The 23372-nt window shown below is 45.6% G+C and overlaps 1 protein-coding gene across 1 annotated transcript in view; it reads right to left on the bottom strand.

The window, feature by feature from the left end:
• Window positions 1–5933: 5933 nt before the first annotated feature.
• CNBD2 (cyclic nucleotide binding domain containing 2) overlaps window positions 5934–23372 on the bottom strand; it is a 43303-nt gene continuing 25864 nt past the window's right edge. The window contains 4 exon segments of the mRNA XM_047744271.1: window positions 5934–6265; window positions 11675–11838; window positions 18929–19049; window positions 21661–21838. Coding sequence (XP_047600227.1) covers window positions 5947–6265; window positions 11675–11838; window positions 18929–19049; window positions 21661–21838 — 782 coding nt within the window. The 3' untranslated portion in view covers window positions 5934–5946.

The following is a 23372-nucleotide window of genomic DNA, read 5'->3' as shown; positions in this document are numbered from 1 at the left end:
CAGTGCCCTTTCCACATTTTTCACTTAGCAAAATCATTCTTTGTTGCCCAACTCCACTTTTAACTTCTATACAGTCTTGCTACAAGAACCTGACACCCTAGAATCAAGATGCCAGAACCAAATGTCACAAGTTAGTAGGCCTTTTCCCTTGCAGCCCCCTTCTTGTGCCCCTCATGTGGAACCCACTTGCACCATCATTGTTACCTGGAAGTCCGCTGAATGGAACTCACACAATGCTGGACACATGGTGAGGGCTTAGCAAATGACTTGAATACAAAGGGAATACAAGCTCAGTTTTTCAGACTGGCATGGTGTCATCACTAATAGGCACTGGTTGAGTTGTGGGAGCTGCCCAGAGCATAGCTGACCAAGCCAGACAGTCAGATGTAGCACCTTCCAACCCCAAATCAGGCACAGAAAACATTCTCTAATGGAATATCTGAAGGCTTCTCACTCCCAGCTTTGAGGTGAGGCTCAAGAGACCAGCCTCCAAATGTGGGAAGGAGCATTTCTAGTGTTTCTAGTGGGTGCTGTTGGTCTAACCCAAGTAGGTTTGGAACTAGGGAGGGCAGGTAGAGGAAACATTTCCATTGCCTTCCCAACTCAGGATGAGGCCTGGACTTCCATCTTCAGTTGATGTCCCTATGACATCGGCATTAGCTGACTGAGGGGGGCTTCAGGAAGACAAGTGAGCACTTGGACTACTAGTCCAGGTCTGCAAACCCCAAATCCACCAGGGCTGGAGCTAAAAGCTGAAGCTCTCCTCTGCAATTTAACATGGGTTCACCCAAAAAGGCCTCCAGAGGGGTAGGGCTCATAAAAAGCTGAGAGAAGAGGTTAGCTCTCAAGCAGTCGTGGACCTCTAGGGCAAAGCTATCCCTCAGTGGACAGAAGAGGAAAGTGAAGTCCAGAGAGGACAGGCCCCACTGGGAGCACACCTCATTGCTGGCAATATGTATTACCAGGGAAAGAGAACTGCATCGGAGTCAAAGGCCTCTGTCCTTGTCTAAGCTGTCACTAACAGGAATACTGGCCAACAGCTCCTCTTCGGGCCTCAGTCTCCTCATCTGTAAAGGAGGGGTTTGTTCTGGCTGGCTGATGAGGTATGGCACTCCACATGAGGGGCTGGGCCTTTCAAAGCTGCAGACTTAATCAGCACCAGAGTCAGGGCCATTCTCTACGAAAAGGAGCCAGGGTCCTAGGAGAAATGGCTAATTCCAAGATGACATCAGGGGAAGCAGAAGATCATCCGGGAATATCCTGTTGTGGCAGAAAATAAAGTGCTCAGAGAATAAGAGCATGTCAAAAGGATTGCTTCAAAATATAGAATGATAGTAACCGATTTTGACACACTGAATAAAATAGGAAACGATGAGTCCAATATTAATATGAATGAATGAATGAATGAATGAAAAGTATGATAAGGAAGGGGATATTTACATAGTTCCATATCTCCTCATAAAATCCCTATCAAAACAGACTAGGACATCATCAACAGAGAAAAGCCAATCCATGGCATGGAGAACATATTTACAAATCATATATCTGAAAAGGGGTTAATATCTACAATATACCAATATATCTGACAACAAAAAAAAATGAACAAAGGACTTGAATAGATATTTTTCCAAAGATGATAGACAAGTGGCCAAAAAACACATGAAAAATGTTCAACCTCATTAATCACTAGGGAGATGCAAATCAAAACCACAGTGAGATACCACCTCACACCCATGAGGATGGCTAGGAACCAAAACCAGAATAACAAATGTTGACAAGGATGTGCAGAAATCGGAGCCCTCGTGCACTGCTGCTGGGACCGTGAAACGGTCTACTGCCATGCAGCCCAGAATGCCAGTTTCTCAGGAAATCCAAACTAGAACTACCACGTGATTGCAGCAATCCCACTTCTGGATATATGTCCAAGAAAATTGAAAGCAAGTTCTCAAAGAGCTGTCTGCACACCCCTGTTCACAGCAGCACTATTCACAAAAGCCAAAAGGGGAAGGCAACCCAATTTCCATCAACAGACAAATGGATATGCAAAATGTGGTGTATGTGTGCATGCAATGACTAGTATTCAGCCTTAAAAGGGAAGGAAATCTTACCACAACATGAATGAACCTTGAGGACATGGTGCTAAGGGAAATAAGGCAGTCACAAAAAGACAAATACTGTCGGATTCCACTTAGAGGAGATTATCTAAAGTAGTCAAATTCAGAGACAGAAAATAGAATGATGGTTTCCAACCCCAGGATGTGATCTTGAACACTTCCTATAACAAAACTCTGGCAATACCTCCTGTGTTTATTTTTCAAATGGGTTTTTCCATTTTCCCCAAACAGTAGAAGCTGTTAGTGCTGGGGCTATATTTTTGGCTCCCATGTCCTGGGTGTGCCTCTCCAAGTATGACTATGCTTTATTTACATATGGAAAATCATCCCAGAGGGCGGTTCTAGTCTCTCAAACACAGTTCCAGGGTTGTGGGTACCGAATTCTGAAAACAGGTGGCTCGTTTGGGGTCAATGAGTAATGCGGTGGAATCACACATGCGCTGCCACGCTGCCCGCCTCGGAGGCCACCAGCTTCCGAGAAAGCACATGCATTTCCTGCCACCGCCGCCCAGTAGATGAGTGAGCGGGGTCGAGGACTTTGCCACTCTAGGCCTCAGGCTCCTTGTCTGGCAAATGAGGATAATGCCGGGAAATGTTTTCAGGACCCATGGGCTTTCTGACCCTTGGATCTGTGCCTGGGTGGGCAGTAAGGAGGACGGAAAGCTAACACTGTGCTACTTTTCAACGAGCGCCCTCCCTGCTTCACCCAGGATGGCCTTCAGCACTGATCAGGAAGATTTAGCCTTCCAAAGCCTCGGTTTCCTATTCCACTGAAGGGGAGGGAGACTCTGTGGACAGCCAAACTGAGCTCAGTCAAAAAGGTGCTAATAATATCTCATGAGTACGGAGCACTCCATGTGGACCAACGACTTCACAGGTGCAACCCGGATGTACCTGGGGCCCATTCTCTGCTTGGTTACTGACTTCAAAGAAACAGCAGCACTGCCTAAAACTGTAATTAAGAGCTATTCAAATGTTTCCTTGGTTTCTTCAAGAAAATACCAAAGGAAAACATATTCTCAAGGCACAGAAAATATCTTTGAAAACCTCTTTACATTTCTCATTCTCAAATTCTTCTCTCTGCTAAATGGTGGCTTCAGAAAAACCTCTGCTCTTCCTCTGCTCCCCGCAAGACTCCCAAAACCCAGCCGCCATGGTCTCTCTCCCCACAGTTGCCCTCACTCCAGGGCTGCCCTTCTAGTTACTTCCTCACCCACCAACCCCTCGAAAACATGTCCTACCTCCTGTTCTGGAAGTTTCTTCTCTCACTTCCCAGGATGCAGGACCCAGGGCTCAGGGTGAATAAAATCCTACATCTTGCTATACATGTAGCACCTCTTTTTTTTTTTTTTAAACCTTTTTTCCAGTTCATGTACCATCTCTTTTAATCCTCAACAGCCATTATGAGCCAGAGCTGGGATCTTAACCCAAAGGTCATCAGCCTCTGTAGTCAAATGATTGGCAAGATGGCGGTCACAAAATAAGCACTCAATAAAAAGCTTCTCACCCCTTCTCTAGTCATGTCACATCTGCTCAAGAATTTTCAAGGGCTCCTCACCACCTAGAGTAGGGTAGGAGTCAGCAAAGAGAGCCCAAAGGCCAAATCTGGCTGACCACCTCTTTTTGTAAATAAAGCTTTATTGGAACAGTAAAGCTGCTTTCACCCAACAGAGTTGAATAGTTACAACAGAAATGGTATGGCCTGGAAAACCTGAACTATTTATTATTTGGCGCTTTACATAGAGTTTGCCGACACCTGGCCTAAAGAATAAGAGGGAACCAGAAACTGCCACTTACCCTCTTTGGATCTGCTATGAAGCAGCATAAACAAAGTAAATAAATTTCAAATGAATGACAAGATTGTCCATACCATCATCTTGGAGCCACAGCCCTAAATCCAGAAAGATCCCTGAATATGATCAGACACCCCAATTTACCTAGTCCCTAAACAGTGCCACATCATTCCTGTAGGTCACAGACAGCCCTTTCATATCTGCCGCAGACATCCCAGACTCCTTGGCCATCTGGAGCTATCAGAGAAGTCAGAGATGATTAAGACTTCTACTTCTCTACTCTTTTATGTTCACAACATCTTCTGGTAGAAAAATTCCATACCTCTCCTTTTTTGCTGTGCAACATAAAAAGTTTTCTTTTAAAGATTTTATTTATTTATTTGACAGAGATCACAAATAGGCAGAGAAGCAGGCAGAGAGAGATAGGAGGAAGCAGACTCTCTGCTGAGCAGAGAGCCCAATGCGGGGCTCGATCCCAGGACCCTGGGATCATGACCTGAGCCGAGGGCAGAGGCTTTAACCCACTGAGCCACCCAGGTGCCCCAGAAAAGTTTTCTTTTAAATTCAACAAACAGGGGCACTGGGGTGGCGAAGTCGGTTAAGTGGCCGACTCTTAGCTTCAGCTCAGGTCACAATCTCAGAGTCCTGGGATAGAGGCCTGAGTCCAGCTCCCTGCTCAGCGGGGAGTCTGCTTCTCCCTCTCCCTATGCCCCTCCCCCTGCACAGGCTCATGCTTTCTCTCAAAAATAAGTAAATCTTTAAAAAATAAATAAATAAATTCAATAAACAACTATAATGTTGAACGTGCTTTTCAAACTGTACTCACCTCATGAAGACCATTGATCTTGTCCAGGTTGCTCACTTTGCCACTGGGGAAACGGGAGCAGGTACGGGATTCAAGGGGGTCCAGTGACCTAGAAAACAGAGCCAGGCCTCCAGAGCTCCGGAGGCCCAGCTCAGCACTCAGGTGTTCCTTGTAACTCGCTCCTTGCCAGGTAGGGTAGCGAATGTGTGGGTTGGGGAGCTATGGGTGGAGGAAGGCTTTCCTGGCAGCTCATGAGCCGGCCAGGCTCAAGTACTGCTGTGGCCTCTCCCAGGCCCCCAGTGCTCTCAAAGCTAAACTGTGGAACTTTCCAAGAGAGAGAGGTGATTTGGCCCAGTGCTACCGACAAAAGAGAGTCGGGTCAGGTCACTGATGGGCAGCCACATATTCAGGACCCCCCAGAAGGGCCCCCCTCATCAGTCCAACCTACCTCCTCCTCATTTCTGGCCCGCCTCTTCTCTCTTGGGGCAGCTGGCTCCCCGTCTTGGTACCCAGGATGCCTGCTCCTGTCACTCTGCCCGTCTGTCTCTCTGGCTCCTTATACCACCCTTCCCCACCCCCCATCAGGCCTCCTCTAGTCTCTGGCAACGCCCAGTCAGACAGGCTTGATGAACACTGGCAAACCGGCAGCCTGGACGCCCAACACAGCCCACGTCTATGTTCTGTTTGCCTAACATAGTATTTAAAAAATAATTTGAATAGTTGCTCACATTTGAAAACCAGTAGAAATCATCAAAAATATTGGGTTTCTTGGTTCTCTTGAAAAATCTGAAGACTGGCAGTACCGGGCCTGCATTATTTCCTGGCATGGCATCGAACGAGGATGCGAGTCAACTGCTCCCAGTCCCAGTGTGCATCCAGTCCCCACCACCACCTGCTGCCTGCCCAGTCCTTCTGATGCAACCCTTCAGATGATCTGCGTGGCCTCCAGAAGGCAGTTGAGTTTGTAACCCCAGTCTTGCTCACTTTGATCTGAGCCCCTCTGTACCTCCCATCCGTCTCACCAGCTAAGACCCTCCTACCCTGAGACCACACCCAGCCTCCTGACCGTCCACTCACTCAAGCCCAGCAAGTATCAAGGGAGAGAGTGCCCCAGCTGCCACCCCCAAACATCTCTCCAGACCCATGGCCTCCAGGAAGCCCGACTCCAAGCCCTAGAACTCCCATGGTGGTCACTCAGGAAGCAGGATGACCAACCCAACATCTTTTATTAGGTCTAAACAAGGACTCCTGCATTCTTATACTGAGGCAGGAGTTCTTGGATTTTATATCGGGGTGTTGTGATGGCTTGGACGATCCTCAATGGGGGCAGGTATTTCCGGGATGCCATAAAAATGGAATGACAAGGTTTAGTCTCCTTGTTGAGGCTACACAAATCCAGAATCAGAGACTTGGGGCTGCAGCTCCCTTTCTTCTTAGGCCGGATTGGGGTGAACGGCGGACGCTGGCGAGGCTTCACCAGCAGCCGCAGTAGGTCCTTCCGAAAGATATTCCAGCTGTTCTCCTGAAGGAACTTCCGGCACAAATCTTCATCACTAAAGGTGAGGCACAGATGCTGAGTTTCCCACACCGGCTCCTCCTGTCCCCCTGCCCCACCAGCCGTGTCTCCTGTCACTCTTCCAATTCCTAAACACAGTGTGTTCTGTCCCACCTAGGGTCCTCTTTCCAGTCTCTTCTGCCTCCTCTCCCTTTCCCCACTTTCTTCCCCTAGAACTGCACTGTTCCATGTAGTGGCCATGAGTCACATGTGGCCACTGAGTACCTGTGGTGGGGTCAATCTGAATTAGAGATGTGTTGTGAGTTTAAAATACATACTAGATTTCAAAGAATAAGAGCAAAAACAAATGGAGAGACTCTCATTAGTAATGTTTATGGTGGGGACACCTGGGTGGCTCAGTGGATTAAACCTCTGCCTTCGGCTTGGGTCATGGTCTCAGGGTCCTGGGATCAAGTCCCACATGGGGCTCTCTGCTCAGCAGGGAGCCTGCTTCCCCCTCTCCCTCTGCCTGCCTCTCTGTCTACTTGTGATCTCTCTCTGTCAAATAAATAAATTAAAAAAAAATAATAATGTTTATGGTGATTACATGTTGAAATGATAATATTGGAGAAACACTGAATTCAATAAAATGTATTTTAAAAATCAATTTCACTCATTTCTTTTTGCTTCTTATAACGTGGCTACCAAGAAGTTAAATTATATAGGTAACCACTTATCCATCAAGGAAATGTAAAGCAAAGCCACAATGAGATGCCCACTAGAATGGCTGTAATTAAAAACACAGATAAAATTGTGTTATGAAGGGTGCCTGGGTGGCTCAGTCAGTGAAGCGTCTGCCTTCAGCTCAGGTCATGACCCCAGGGTCCTGGGATCAAGTCCTGCATCAGGTTCCTTGCTCATTCGGGAGCCTGCTTCTCTTTCTGCCTGCCACTCCCCCTGCTTGTGCGCTCGCTATCTCGCTCTCTCTCTCTCTGACAAATAAATAAGTAAAATCTTTTAAAAAATATGTTAGGAGGTGGAGATATTAAAATACGGGTTTTGGTACACTGCTGATGTGAAAGCAAACTGGTACATTCACTTTGGATAAGAGTCCGGCAGTTCCTCAAAAGGTTAAACAGGGTTAATTTACAACCTAGCAATTTTACTCCTAGGTATATGCCCTAGAGAAATGGAAACCTATGTCCATACAAAGCCTCGCACGAGAATGTTCATAGCAGCATTATTCATCATAGCCAAAAAGTGGAAACAACCCAAACATCCATCCACTGACAAATGGATAAAGTGTAATATATACATTATAGGAATGAAGTTGGGGCACCTGGGTGGCTCAGTTGGCTAATCGTCGACTCTTGGTTTCAGCTCAGGTCTCGATCTCAGGGTTGTGAGACAGAGTTCCATGTTGGGCTCTGCACTCACTATGGAGTCTGCTTAATTTTCTCTCTCTTTCTCCCTTCCTTCCTCCTTCTCTCTTAAATAAATAAAATCTTAAAAAAAAATGAAGTACATGGATAAAACTTAAAAACACTATGCTAAGAAGCCAGTTGCAAAAGACCACACATTATATGATTCCATCTATACAAAACATCCTGAACAGGCAAATCTATGAAGGCAGAAAGTAGATTGGTGGCTGCTTTGGACTGGTCTTGGTGCCCTGGCTTTACTTCCCGCCCCCACAACGAGCAGGAGCATGGGAGGGTTGGGGAAAGTGAGGGAGAGGGAGTGGGCTCAGCACTCATTGGCTTATTTCCTTCTGAGACCACAGCAAGGGAAGGCATGCTCCATTTCCCCTGACTTGCCTACACTCTCACCTAAGGAAGCAAGACTAATAAGTCACTAACAAATTAGAACATTCTTCTGGCAACATTATATTGACGAGGGCAGGGTCAACTTTGATCCAGAGAGATCGACTTAATAAAAAACCCGGATGTCAGAACAGGCTCCTGGCTAGTCCTGTTGGTCCCAGTGGCATGCCGACGTCAGCTCCTCTGGGCTCAGTGGTGATTATGTGAACCCTCCTCGACCCCCTATTCAGTGACATCAGGTTGGTAGGTCGAAACTGGCCACGGTGGGAATGTGTACACCACGTTAATCAGGATCCCTTCAAATCAGGCTTCCCTCCCACCCCCCTCTGAGAGAGAGCTGGTTATTAAATATTCACCAGCACACTACTGGATAGCCTCCACTTAGAAAATTCCTCTAACTCCCGGGGTGCCTGGGTGGCTCAGGGGGTTAAAGCCTCTACCTTCAGCCCGGGTCATGATCCCAGGGTTCTGGGATTGAGCCCCGTTTCGGGCTCTCTGCTCCGAGGGGAGCCTGCTTCCTCCTCTCTCTCTGCCTGCTTGTGATCTCTCCCTGTCAAATAAATAAATAAAATCTTTAAAAAAAGAAAATTCCTCTAACTCCCTATTTCTTCCATAAAAGAGAGAGAGAGACTATATCTAACTCTGACTTAGCACTAAAGTGCCCAGCACCTTACTTGTTAACCCATTTAATCCTTACAACTACCCATTTCACAAACATGGACACTGAGGTTTAAAGATGCTACAAGACTCACCAAAACCTAGGAGGGGACAAGCGTGTGATTACAGATTCTTAGGGGGGCTTCTAGGGTGGGGGGGACTCAGAGTCCAAGCTAAGACAGACAAGATTCCATGTCACCTCCTATGCTGATGGCCATACTGATTTCTAGTTAATTTTTTCACAAAATGGGGTCACTCTTCTAAGGGCCTCAGCTTGGTACAGGGGTTTCCGTTCCAATCTCTGCCTCACGTGAACTCAAAGTTTCATCTGTCCCCACAGGCTGTAAAAACTTCAGCCCAAGATGGCCCTAACCCCCCGCCCGGCCCACCCCCACCCAGCAAACCCACACTAGATCACACTCTGTGTGTTGGCTTTTAGGCTCTCCTCCATTTTGTCCCTCGGAAATTTCCCTTCTCTCCTGGGAACTCAGCCCCTGTGCTTTGCAGTGGGAGAGACGTAAGGTTATCCAGCCCCTGGCATTCACAGGACAGGTGTCACCGCCACCAACCTTGTGATCTTCAGGATGTCATACCCTCTTTCCTGGGCTTCGCAGTCCTCAATTAAAACATGGAGGATTTGAGCTAGATAATGGATCTGTTTTGTGCCTGCTTTAGCAGTCTAGGAAGCATGAGTTCAACAGTGAATGAATAAGCCAGAATTCTCTCCGTCAGCATTGCGGATCATTGCAGCGAAGCGCTGACCGCGCGGCACAGGCCACAGAAACCTCTTCTGAATTTCAAGTTCAACAGCCATTAACTGACACCCATCATCTAAGGCTCCTAAAATCCCTTTTTTTAAAAAAAGATTTTATTTATTGATTTGAGAGAGAGAGAGAGAGAGAGAGAGCACAAGCAGCAGGGAAGGGCAGAGGGAGAGGGAGAAGCAGACTCCCCACGGAGCAAGGGGCCCAGGGTGGGGGGGCCTTGGGGCTCAACCCCAGGACCCTGAGATTATGACCTGAGCCGAAGGCAGACACTTAACCAACTGAGCAACCCAAGTTTTAGGCAGGAGTTTAACATAGCCAGATCTAGGTTTTAGCAAGAGCACAGAAATGCTGAAAGGATCTAGTGGGGAGGAGGTGGAGGCAGGGGGCCCAGTGGTCTAGGCTGGAGGTCCCAGTGGGGATGGCAGCATCATGTCATCTAGGGAGGTGAACAAGATCCACTGGAGTGTGTGAAAAAAAAATATAGGAATTCATTTATATTCCTCTTTGTCTTATTCTTCTACAGAATTTTGGTATGTCCATAACATATATATTACTACAGCAATATATGTAGGTAATAATAATAATAAATTAACATGTTATTCCTATTTACATATATTCTAAGGGGTATATATGTAAACACTTTTAGTAATAACAGTGCGAGATCAAAATAGTTTTGCAACCACTGGTCCAGTTAACTTTTACATTAAAAAATGAAGTTTTTTTTCACCTTATAGACATATTCACCTTGGAAGATTTGGAAACTAGGGAAAAGTAAAAATAAATTTTTTGATCAAATCTTTCAAGATAGATTTTTTAAATTATAAAAGTAATATCATCATTACCAAACATTTGGAAATGAAAAAAGCCCACTTGCAATGCCACTATCCTGACAAAAAGTTTTTCTTTAGGGATTTGGGGAGGGACAGAGGGAGAAGGAGAGAGAATCTTAAGCAGGCTCCACACCCAGCATGGAAACCAACATAGGGCTTGATCTCACAACCCTGATATCATGACCTGAGCTGAAATCAAGAGTCGACACTCAACCTACTGAGCCATCCAGGTGCCCCCAACAACAACTTTTCATAACTATTTCTTTTCGCCAAACTGTGGAGAGAGCCCAAATGACCATCGACTGATGAATGAATAAAGAAGATGTGACAGATACATAATGGAATATTACTCAGCCAGCAAAGAGAATGAAATCTTGCCTTTTGCAACAACATGGATGAAGCTAGAGAGTATGACGCTGAGTGAGATAAGTCAGTGAGAGAAAGACAAATACCACATGATCTCACTCATATGTGGAATTTAGGAAAGAAAACAGATAAACATATGGGAAGGGGGGGGGAAGGAAAGAGAAAGAAACCATAAGAAATCTTAAGGTAGAGAACTGAGGATTGATAGAGGGGGGTGGGTGGGGGGTGGGTTACATGGGTGATGGGTATTAAGGGCACTTGTGATGAATCACTGAATTCTATCCAGAAACCGATATTGCACTGTATGTTAACTAAGTAAAATTTAAATTAAAAGAAGTATCTTTTCTTCCCTCATTATAAAAGCAATGCATACACACTACAAAAACAATTAAATATGAGAGGAATATATAATGACAACCAGGAAATATCTTGTAGTTTTACCTTCCAGACAGAATAACTCTTACAAATTTGGCAACATCACAGTTTGTCAACACTTTTACTTATTTCCTTCTAGGTTTTTCTCTTGTGTTTTACAAATGCATAGCCATAGTATATATACGGTTTTGCATCCTGTCCTTTTCATGAATCATTATATCACCTATTTTACCCTCCTCCTATAGAACCATTAAACTTACAATTTTTTTAATATAGCAATTATGTTCTATCAAAGAAATGCACCACAATTTCTAAACTATCCCCTTAGTGTGATACGTTTGGGTGATGGTGATAGTGGTTTTTCTATCAAGAATATGGCTGCTATGAACATCTCAGTACATGTAGCTTTTCCCATAATTAGATAAATTCACAGGTAGACCTTTACTTCAGAGGGCATAGCCCTTGCAACATAAATACTAAATCTATTATCAAAAGGATTGAGATAATTTAAGGGGTACCAACAACTACTGGTTTCATTCCCCCTTTTCAGCATTAGGTATTAGCACTTTTTTTCTTCCTTTTACTAAAACAATAGGTGAAAATTTTTTTATTTGGTCTGGTGGGATGTGGGCACATTTCCAGCACTGACCTGGGGTAGTTGACCTTGAGCCTGGACAACTTCTCTGTTACCTTGCTGTCCATCAGTTCACAAAATTTTTCTTTCGTCACCCGTATCACCTCAGCTCCCAGGCTCACCAGGATCAAGGGCCGAATGTCAAGCTGGTTCTCCGGGAGGAGTATCTGCTGAAGACCCTGGGGAACAGAAAGTTCCAGAAGGTTTCATCTCAGAGACTGTACACTTTTTTTTAAAGATTTTATTTATTTATTTGACACACAGAGAGAGAGAGAGATCACAAGTAGACAGAAAGGCAGGCAGAGAGAGAGGGGGAAGCAGGCTCCCTGCTGAGCAGAAAGCCTGATGCAGGGCCTGATCCCAGGACCCTGAGATCATGACCTGAGCCAAAGGCAGAGGCTTAACCCAGTGAGCCACCCAAGCGCCCGAGACTGTCCACTTCTACCAGCAGATTATCTAGATGGGAAGATGGGGAAAATGAGGCCCCAGGCAGAAGGTGAATCCATCTGGGGGTCATTCTGCAGGGGATGGGGAGAAGCCCAGGGCTCCTTCATGCTACACTTTTGACATCAAAGTGTCAAAATTCCATCCGGCTGCTGGAATTAGAAGAGCCTGTAAGGAAAGCACACTGTCTGTGTCCTACCTCCACACAGGCTTTCCAAGAGTCACACTCAGGAAGTCCCTCAGGGGGACAGTATTTCACAAGGTTTTCCCCAGGTCCAATCTCAACTCTTATGGCAAGTAAACCCATTTTTCTCTTCCTCAAGACAGTAACAGAATTCCAACGGCGAGTCCTCCTTTCCTAATTCCCCCTTCTGTAGGCACCACACCATCCCTCATCCTTTCTGCAGGTTTTTGCTCACGTGTCCCCACTGAACCTCAGTAACCTTCTTGGTCCCTCACAGACTTTGGGGGTCACTGGACCCTTCTCTACAGCTCAGTCACTCCTCTGGCTCCCTGGCCATGATGATGACAATGATACGACAGCAATATTTGGGCATTTGCTCACCCCAGGCCCTCTTGGCCCTGCCGTGGGTACTGAGTTATTTGACACCATCCCAAACCCCCATGAGGTGGGTCTTACTATTATCCTCATTTTACAGAGGATGCTGCTGAGGCTGAGAACTCTGCCCAACATCACACAGCACAGAAGCAATAAAGCTAGGATTTGAGCCCAGGGGTTCTGTCTTCAGAGTCCATGCTTTCAACCACTGTACTCTGAGGAGGAAACTGAGGCACAAAGAGGTCCAAGGACGGAAAGAGGTGGAGGCAGGATTTGAAAGCAGCAATCTGTTCAGGGCCCCATTGAGAGCAGCACTGCCGGCAGGTACCCTCATCTACCTGCAACCCATCCCACGCACACCAGCCAGTCACCGCCCTTTGCTGACCATGCCCTTGAAATACCTTCGAACAGCACGGAGGACAAACGAAAACTCCTCATTGTGGCCCCCACATCTGAGCTAGCCCACCCTTGCCTGACTCTCCAGCCCGGCCTCATGCCGCCATGCCTTGTTTACTCTGTTCCAGCCATGCTGCCCTCCCTCCCAGTGCCCTTGACATGCCAAGCACCTTCTGGCCTCAGGCTTTGAGCCTACTCTTCCTCAGTCTGCAACATTCTTCCCCCAGGTCACCCCCAGCTTGTTCTTTTCACCACTCAGGTCTCAACTTAAAACATCACTTCCTCAGAGCCGGCTTCCTTGATTGCTCCATTTAAGAACCCTGCCCCACAGCCCAGCTTTCTCTTCCATTCCTAACAGCAATTTGCACTGTTACATGTTTGCTGATTCATCTTTCTATTGTCTGTCCCAGACTAGATCATAAGCTCCATGAGGACAAGAAGGATGTCAGTTTCCTTGCCCACACTGGCATCTTAGGCCAGGGTTGGAGCACAGTAGATGCTCAAGAGCTATCTGCTGAATGAATACTCAGATGGGGTCACAGAACATTCGAGTTAGCAGCTCACCCAGGTGAATTTCCACATTTTCTTTTGAGGCCACACAGCTGTCTAATTAGAAGCAAAATGAAGATGAGGACCCACTGATCTTGACCCCAATCTGTCATATCCCTTCTGCCCTGCCCATGGCTCCGGCTTGCCCCATCTGAGACCTTGGTCTGCCTGTTCCCTGGAGAAGCTGGTTCCCCTACGACCTCCTGGCTCAAAACAGAGGCTCTACTCCAGGCCCCAACCTCTGCTGTTTCAAAGACTGACCCAGCTTCACACTCCTGCTGCCCATATTAGGTAAATGGGATCTCTCAAGTGAATACAAGCACAGCTGTCACCATTCACTCTCCTACAAATGAAGCCAGGGCCTTGAAAGCAGGGAGAACAGAGACATTCAAGGCATTTTCATCAAGAGTCATGCTAACACTTGGGGGTTGGGGGGCCTTCTCTGGGCTGGGCCCCGCGTGATGAACGAGGCAGCTGGGTATTTGTTCAGAGTCCCCACCCAAAGCCTTCTAGGCCTTCCTAGAGAATGAAGGCCAAGGTCCCTATTCCAGCACAGCAGGTCCCTGACAAGAGGGACCTTGCTGTTCCCTCTCCGTACTGCACCACCTCCGGGGCTGCCACCATCTGTCCAACTAGGCTATGCCTTTCTACCCTCTGGGGCCCTCATTCAGCTCTGGGTGCCCGGCATCCCCAGCTGCTCTGCCTGGAGGTGGGTGAGGCTGTGCTCAGGGTGTCAGGAGCCCAGCGATCAGTGCTGAGCATCTTACCCGGAAGCACTAGCCACCCTGGAGGAAACATGAGTGGTGAGTGGGCTGGAATCCACACCACCTGGGGGCTGTTGAAAGGAACGTAGGAAGTTTTGACCAAAGGAGAAAATAATTCACGGGGCTTTGGCACTGTGCCTGGCTCCAGAAATGCTGGGTGAAAAACAAAATGGGCATTATTTAAATATCTAAGGGGCCATCATGTGGCTAGGAAGCTGATTTCTTCTGTTTTGTTCCACGGAGGGCAGGGGAGTTTAGGGGAAGAGCTAGTTAAAAGTTGCAGGAGGCAGAATTTTGCTGAAAAAAGGAAAAGCTTCCTAAGAGTTTGGAAAAATTCCAGCAGCCTCCAGGGAGAGCTGTGCTGGGGGGGTGGGGCTCCCACCCAGTACTGCGCTGGGAAGACTCCCAGTCCCATGGGGCAGGAGCATGAAGAGCCCACCGCAACAGGGGGTGACAGGCATGTGAGGACGACCCTGGAGATACTGTCACTGAGGAACAGAGGGCATGGCAAGGGAGCCACTCTCTGGACTGGCCACACACAATGATGACCACATGTGAGGCTTCAGAAGACAGCCCCTCCCCGGGGCAGGCAGAAGCCCACCTGCTGCCCAGCTCCCACAGTGATGAACTCATGGCCCAATTTGTTTCATCCATGCATCCCCCACCCAGCTAACTAACTACTAGATAATTTTTTTTTAAAGTAGGCTCTACACCCAGCATGGAGCCCAACGTGGGACTTGAACTCACCACCCTGAGATCAAGACCTGAGCTTAGATCGAGTTGGACATCAAACCAACTGAACCACCAGGCACCCCGGATAATTATGTTTTTAATAGACTTTGTTTTTTAGAACTTTAGACTTAGAAAAATTGAGAAGCTAGTACAGAGTTCCCCTCTACAATTTCTGCTGTTATTATTTTATATTAGTAAGATACCTTTGTTATGATTAATGCACCAATATCAATACATTATCATTGTTAACTCAAGTTAAGGTTGCTTAGATTTCTTCTTTTTTAATTTTTTTTAAAGATTTTATTTATTTATTTGACACAGAGAGAGAGAATCACATAGGCAGAGAGGCAGGCAGAGAGAGAGGGGGAAGCAGGCTCCCTGCTGAGCAGAGAGCCCGATGCTGGCCTAAATCCCAGGACCCTGGGATCATGACCTGAGCCAAAGGCAGAGGATTAACCCACTGAGCCACCCAAGTGCCCTGTAGATTTCTTTTTTTTTTTTTTTTTTACCTAATGTCCTTTTCCTGGTCCATGATCCTATGCAGAACACATATTCCTTTATTCTCTTATCTCTCAGGCTTCACTTGGCTGGGCAATTTCTCAGACTGACCTTGTTAATGATGACCCTGATAGCTACTGAGGAGTACTGGTCAGGAATTTTGAATGATGCCCAGCAATTGGGTCCCCTGATTAGACTGGGGTTGTGGATTATTGGGAAGAGGACCACAGAGGTAACGTGTCATTCTCATCACATCATTCCCCATTTCCTCATATTAGGGGACATACTATCAACACAATTTAACTGTGGCTATTGGCCTTGATCACGTGGCCACAGTGATGTTTCTCAGGTTCATCCACTGTAAAGTTACTCTCCCTGCCCCCTTTCCTTACTGTGCTCTTTAGAAGGAAGTCACTGTGCGCAGCTCACACCTAAGGAGTGGGGTTTATACATCGTCTCCTTTAGGGCCAAGTATGTACATAAATTATTTGGAATTCTTCTGCATGGGAGATTCATCTCTTCTCCCTTATTTATTAATTTTTTCATTATTTATTCATTATACCAGTATGTTCTCAGAGATGTTTACTATATACTTTGAGGTATAATCTAATACTATTTTATCTGTGGCTCAAATTGTTCAGATTGTTCTAGCTTTGGCCACTGGGAGCTCTTTCAGTTGGTACCTGTGTCCCTTTGATATGCTTGCTTCCATCAATGTAGGGTTTTTCCCTCCACACCTCCTTGCTGTTCGACACTACAAAATGCTCCAGGATCATCTTGTCTATTTCCTGTCCTAGTCCTAGAATCAATCATTTTCCAAGGAGCCCTTGTTCCTCTTATAAAAGAATGATATTAGAAACCAAGTTCCAGGGGTGCCTGGGTGGCTCAGTCAGTTAAGCGTTCTGCCTTCAGCTCAGGTCATGGTCCCAGGGTCCTGGGATGCAGTTCTGCATCCCGTCCCCTGCTCAGTGGAGTCTGTTTCTCCCTCTCCCTCTCCCCCTGCTTGTGCGTGCACTCTCTCTCTCTGTCAAATGAATAAATCAAATAAAAAGAAACTAAGATCTGGATGCTAGGTTTGCTCATTGCTACTACAGTATCATTTCTTTTAGGCTCTGTCAGTTGACAGAGCAAAAAATATATGTTGAGGCACATATCTCTAAATATTTCCATGCATAACCATCTGTATTTATATTAAGTTAAACAGGAGTTCATACTGAGGTCTTCAAGGAATCCTTTCCCACATGGTTCATTCTAGCCTCCTCCTTGCTTATCTGCAAATCTCTACTCCAGTGCTGAGAAACCTGGCTGCCATCCATGGCCATTCATTTACTGATTTGATCCATTTCAGGGCACGTGCAATGCAGTATCAGAGCTGTTAGGCATATGCCCCTGGGTCACAAGGTCATCAGCTAGAGTACAGCGCTCATGCGCAGTGCCTTCAACTTTCAGGCTCAGGGACCCCAGCTGCCTCCAGCATTACATAGATCACCACCATTTCCTCCCACCCTCTTCACTGAGATCATTTCAGACATTTGTAGTATCATTAGATGCTCTCGTCGTAGTCTGCATTCCCTCCTGTGATCTCCTGCCTCCTAAATGACTCCTATTTTTTTTTTAAAGGCTTCTTTTTTTTTTTTTTTTATTTGACAGACAGATCACAAGTAGGCAGAGAGGCAGGCAGAGAGAGAGAGGAGGAGGAGGCAGGCTCCCTACTGAACAGAGAGCCCGATTCGGGACTTGATCCCAGGACCCTGGGATCATGACCTGAGCCAAAGGCAGAGGCTTTAACCACTGAGCCACCCAGGTGCCCCAACTCCTATTTTTTTTGTAACAAATTGCATTCATTAAGGTTCACTCTTTGTGCTATAAAGTTTTATGAGCCTTACCAAATGCTTAAGGGTTTGTATCTTCCTTTATAGTATCATACGGAATAATTTTACTCTCCTAAAAGTCCTCTGTGCTTCACCTATTGATTCCTCCTCCTGAACTCCAAACCTCTGGTGACCACTGATCACTAACTTTATAGTTATGCCTTTTCCAGAATGTCACAGAATTGGAATACACAGTACTTAATCTTTTCACATGGGCTTCTTTCACTTAAAATACTTATTTAAGTTTCCTTCACGTTTTTTCTTAGCTTGAAAGTTCATTTATTCTTATTGATGAAGAATATTTCATTGTTTGGATTTACCAGTTGGTTTACATTCACTTTTCCATGTAAATTTTAGAATCACTTTGTCAATATCCACAAAATAACTTTCTGGGGTTTTGGCTTAGATTACGTTGAATCTATAGATTAAGTTGGGAAGAACTGACATGTTAATCATAGACTCTTCCAATCCATGAACATAGAATATTTCTCCATTTATCTAAATCTTCTTTGAGTTCTTTTATTACAATTTTTTCAAGATTTTATTTATTTGAGAGAGAGGGGGCACATAAGCATGGGGGAGGGGTAGAGGGAGAGGGAGAAGTGGGCTCCCTCCTGAGCAGGGACCCTGGTCTGGCACTTGATTCCAGGACCCTGAGACCATGACCTGAGCAGAAGGCAGGTGCTTAACTGAGCCACCCAGGCACCCCGTGAATTCTTTCGTTAATAATAGTTTTCTGCATGTGGATCCTGAACATACTTTGTTAGACTTATACCTAAGTATTTCATTTTTGGTGCTATTGTAAATGCTTTTGCGTTTTATTTCAAATGTCAATGTTCACTTCACTGTCTTATATCCTGTGATCTTGCTATAATAATTTATTTACTTCAAGAGGGTTTTTCTGTTTTTATTTTTTGATTCTTTGGAGTTGTCTACATAGACAATAAAATATCCACATACAAAGACAGCTTTATTTTTTTCTTCCCAAATGTTTTATTTCCTTTTCTTGCCTTAATGCACTAGCTAGGTCTTCTAGCACAATGTTGAAAAAGAGTGGTGAGAGGGCATATTCTTGCCTTGTTCCTTGTTCCTTGTTCCTTGCTCCTTTGCTCAGCAGGGAGCCTGCTTCCTCATCTCTCTCTGCCTGCCTCTCTGCCTACTTGTGATCTCTCTCTCTCTCTGTGTCAAATAAATAAGTAAAATCTTAAAAAAAAAAAAAAGCAAGTCCCAGATGTCATATCATTTTATCTGTTTTTTTGATATGTATCTCTTAAGTATAAGGACTCCTAAAAAAACATAACCATGATACTGTTATCATATCTTAAAAAATCAACAATATTCCTTAATATCACCAAATATCAAGTGAGATGTTTTCAAACCTTTCCTATTATTCCTTAATACTCCCAACCTGCCACATTACACACTCTCTCCTGAGGGAGGCTCTCTGCACACTCACCACAGTGTCTCCTTCCTCCACAGTGTGGATCTTGATGTAGGCGCCCACTGCAGCCTCCTCGGGGAGATCACCATACTTGGTACTGATCAGGGAACACTGAAGTGAATGAGGATCCCTGGACCTGAAATACGACAGCTTGTTAAAGAGAACTCATTTGTCACACAGCCAGTTCACAAAGCCCTAGACAGTCGTCAGCCCCCACTCTGCCATACACAGAGACCTCCCCTCCCTGGAGAACTCACACTGCCCCCAGAAAGTGAGAAAACTCAAACCAAGCTCTGGAAGAAACCATGTCAGGAACTGGAGAAGTTTAATAGGGGGGGAGGCTAGCAGAGAAAGAGATAGGACCCCCCTTTAAACACCTGAAGGCTATTATGTAGAAGGAGGGGCTGATGAGCTCAGACAGCTGAGTCAGACCAGATGGATGAGGAGTCCAGGCTGCCCAATAGATGTTCAACATGAGGAAGAAATCTCTAAGTCAGAACTTAGAACAGACTGCTTTGGCCTCAAGTAAGCTCTGGACCCCTGGGGGACACACAGAGGTTGGGGCTCTCCTTCTTGGCAGAAAAGCAGAGAAGAAATGGCTTTATTTGTTTAAAAGACAGGTTTCTGGGGCGCCTGGGTGGCTCAGTGGATTAAGCCTCTGCCTCTGGCTCAGGTCATGATCTCACGGTCCTGGGATCATGCCCCACATTAGGCTCTCTGCTTGGCGGGGAGCCTGCTTCCACCTCTCTCTCTGCTTGCTGCTCTGCCTATTTGTGATCTCTCTCCCTCTGTCAAATTTAAAAAAATAAAAATAAAATAAAAGACAGGTTTCCTTGGGCAGCCTGTAGATTCTGTACTTTGTTCATGTTGGAATTAATTTTACACAGGCAACCTTGTTGTGCTTCCTTTGGTCTCAGGTGAGGTAGAAGGAAGAGACAGGCTATACGATCTGGATTAGAGGCAGGGAAAAAATTATTTATCAGCTGAGAAGATAGATGATATATTCACCCAACTCATAAAGCCACCCAACACATAAACAAGGCAGCCTACAATTCTCACCCCCCAGGACATGCCCAGCATGGTCTTTGCTTTTCACTTCTGGGTCCAACCTGTCTCTTCTCCTTTACTGATGTACAGCAGAGAAACTGGGTCTGTTCCATCCCTACCTGCAGAAGGACTGGGACTGGGACTTCAAGGACTGGATCGCTTGGAAAGAATATGCATCAGAGGAAATGACAACTCAGAAGTTATGGGATGCTCCTTATGGAGACCAGCAGGCTAGAAATGCTAACAGGCAAAGGATTTGAGTGCAGTGGTACTTGGGGCAACATGGAGACTGTGACACTGATGTTATTATTACTATTATTGTAATATAGTTTTTAAAGCTTTTATTTATTTATTTATTTATTTGAGAGAGAGAGAGAGAGAGAGAGAGCAAGAAAGAGGGCACAAGCAGGGTGAGGGGCAGAGGGAAAGCAGACTCCCCGTGAGCAGGGAGCCCGATGCGGGACTCGATCCCAGGACTCTAGGTCAGGACCTGAGCCAAAGGCAGACACTTAATCAACTGAGCCACCCAGGCACCCCTCGTGGTAATATTTTAATTTTACATTGTATGGCGGGTGTGGGGGGAGAAGTGTTAGATTGCTGTGGGTCCAGCGTTGAGCTGCCTCTGGGCAGGGACCACGGAGTGTCCTTTCCTGCTCCTCAGCCTCTCTGGGTTGAGGCAAAAGCACAGCCCCCGTTGCACATTCTCATTCCAGCTGTGACAGTCGTACCAGACAATAGGACTGAGCACTAATAAGCTGCTCAGGTTTGAATCCTGGCTCCACTTCTTCCTACCTTGTAAGATCTCAAACAGGAAACTTAATCATTCTCTGTAGCTTGGTTTCCTCACCTGAAAAATGGGACTGATAACAGCACTTACCTCATAGAACCTGCGAGGATTAAATTAGATAATCCAGGACCAGGTTCGGAGTATTCCACAAGTGTTAGCTATAACTGCCATTATCACATTTAATTGCTGTCTTATAACAACACCAAGACTTAAATCCTATTTTTTTAAGATTTTATTTATCTATTTGACAGAGAGAGATCACAAGTAGGCAGAGAGGCAGGCAGAGAGAGAGAGGGAGAAGCAGGCTCCCCACTGAGCAGAGAGCCTGATGTGGGGCTCGATCCCAGGACCCTGGGATCATGACCTGAGCCGAAGGCAGAGGCTTTAACCCACTGAGTCACCCAGGCGCCCCAAGACTTAAATCCTATTATCTATAGACAAGGGAACTATGGCTTAGAGAGGTCAAGTCCCTTGTACAAGGACACAGAGCTAAAATAAGTGGCCAAGCTAGCATTTGAACCTGGGCTGAACTGACTCCAAAGCCCAGGCTCTTCCCTCCTGCCTCCTTTAGATGGGTAGAAATTTTCTGAAGAGGCTCAGAGTCAAAAAGATCCAGTGACACACAGAGTATCAGAGCCAAAAGATCTGCCTCTCCTTCAAATGAGTTCCCTGAGAAAGGAAGTAGCTGGCTGCCTCAAGTGGCTCTGTGGGTTACAGATAGAGAATGCAGCTCCTGGGTCTCAAGTCTAGGATTTCTCTAAGCCACCTTCTGTCTATACCCCAATCTTTGGGGTCAAACTGTACCTGCTACCTCTGCCCCCTCCCCAGCATCCCTGACATTCTATCCTTTCAAGTTATATCTCCCTTTTCAACCAGAATCTGGAAGCTTCTATCTGCCAAGAGCTAAGCTTACTTGATCTTTGGGCCCCACATCTTCGGAAAAGAATTTCCCGGGATGTTAATCTGCCTACTGAAGCTGGTCCCCTCTTGCTCCCAGGAGTTCTGGAGGTGCTTAAGTTTCAGAAAGCTGAAGTCCTGTACAGGATATGATTTGATCTGAAATTCCTTAAATCTCTCCACAGGAGAAGATTCTGTTAGAGAAAGCACAGAAAAACATGTTAATGGGTCTTTTTATAGGAGGTCTGTGCTGATGATGGTGAAAACTTTACCCTCCTCACCTGCCTGGCCAGTCTGGTGCATGGGGAAAGGAAGGAAAACAGAAAACACTGTGGTTTCCATGTGTTGTCTGTCTGGGCCAGGCCCTGAGCAGAGCCTCCACGTACGTTATATCCCGTGTTACTGGCTCCATTTAAGAAATCAAATGAGCAGCACTCAGAGTTTAAGTCATCCAGGAAAGGGCTGAAGCTTGGGTTTAATTCAAGTCTACCTGATTTTAATTAGAAGTTAGAAGTTCTAACTTCTTTTTTTTTTTTTTAAGATTTTATTTATTTATTTGACAGAGAGAGATCACAAGTAGATGGAGAGGCAGGCAGAGAGAGAGAGAGGGAAGCAGGATCTCTGCCGAGCAGAGAACCCGATGCGGGACTCGATCCCAGGACCCTGAGATCATGACCTGAGCCGAAGGCAGCGGCTTAACCCACTAAGCCACCCAGGTGCCCCAAGTGTCCAACTCTTGATCTCAGCTCAGGCCTTAATCTCAGGGTCCTGAGTTCAAGCCCCCACGCTGGGCTCCATGCTGGGTGTGGAGCCCACTTATGAAAAAAGAAGAAAACACAGGGCAAAAGCATCACAACATTGGATCTGGTGGTGATGTCTTGTATATAAACCAAAGGCACAGGCAACAAAAGAAAAAATGGACAAACAGGACTTCATTAAAATGTTAACAATGTGTGCATCAAAAGACAGTATCAACAGAGTTAAAAAGGCAACCCACAGAATGAGATAAAATATTTGCAAAACATATCTAGTAAGGTATTCCTAAAATTCCTAAAACTTAACAAAAAAACAGACAATCAGATTTTAAAACAGGCAAAGAACTTGCATAGATGTTTCTCCAAAGAAGATATGTGAATGGCCAATAAACACAGAAAAAGATGCTCAACACCACTAATCATTAGGGAAATACAAATCAAAACTATAATAAAAAGATGATAAATAATAAATTAAAAAACTATAATAAGATGCCACCTCCTATCCATTAAGATGAATATCATGTTTAAAAACCATACAAGTGCCTTCTTAGCGCAGTAGGCAGTGCGTCAGTCTCATAAAAACCATACAAACAGGATACAGCAAGCACTGGTGAGGAGGTGGAAAGACCGGAACCCTTGTACACTGTTGGTGAGAACGTAATATGGGACAGCCCCTGTGGAAAACGGTATGGCAATTCCCTAAAAAAAATTAAAAATAGAATTACCATATGATCCAGCAAGTCCACTTCTGGGTATATATTCAAAAGAAAAGCAGGTCTCAAAGAGATAACTCTACACCCACGCTCATAGTGGCATTAGTCACTCTAGCTGAAATGTGTAAGTTCTCAAGAGTCCATTGACGGATGAATGGGTACGCAAAATGGGACATATACACACAATGGAATATTCTTCAGGCTTCAGAAAGAAGGAAATCCTGATACATGCTATAATATGATGAACCTTGAGGACATTA

The sequence above is a fragment of the Lutra lutra genome, chromosome 9, assembly GCF_902655055.1.
Source record: "Lutra lutra chromosome 9, mLutLut1.2, whole genome shotgun sequence".
NCBI classification, from domain to species: Eukaryota; Metazoa; Chordata; class Mammalia; order Carnivora; family Mustelidae; genus Lutra; species Lutra lutra.
The sequence above is the reverse complement of the archived record's forward strand: the minus strand, read 5'-3'. Positions and strand labels throughout refer to the sequence as shown.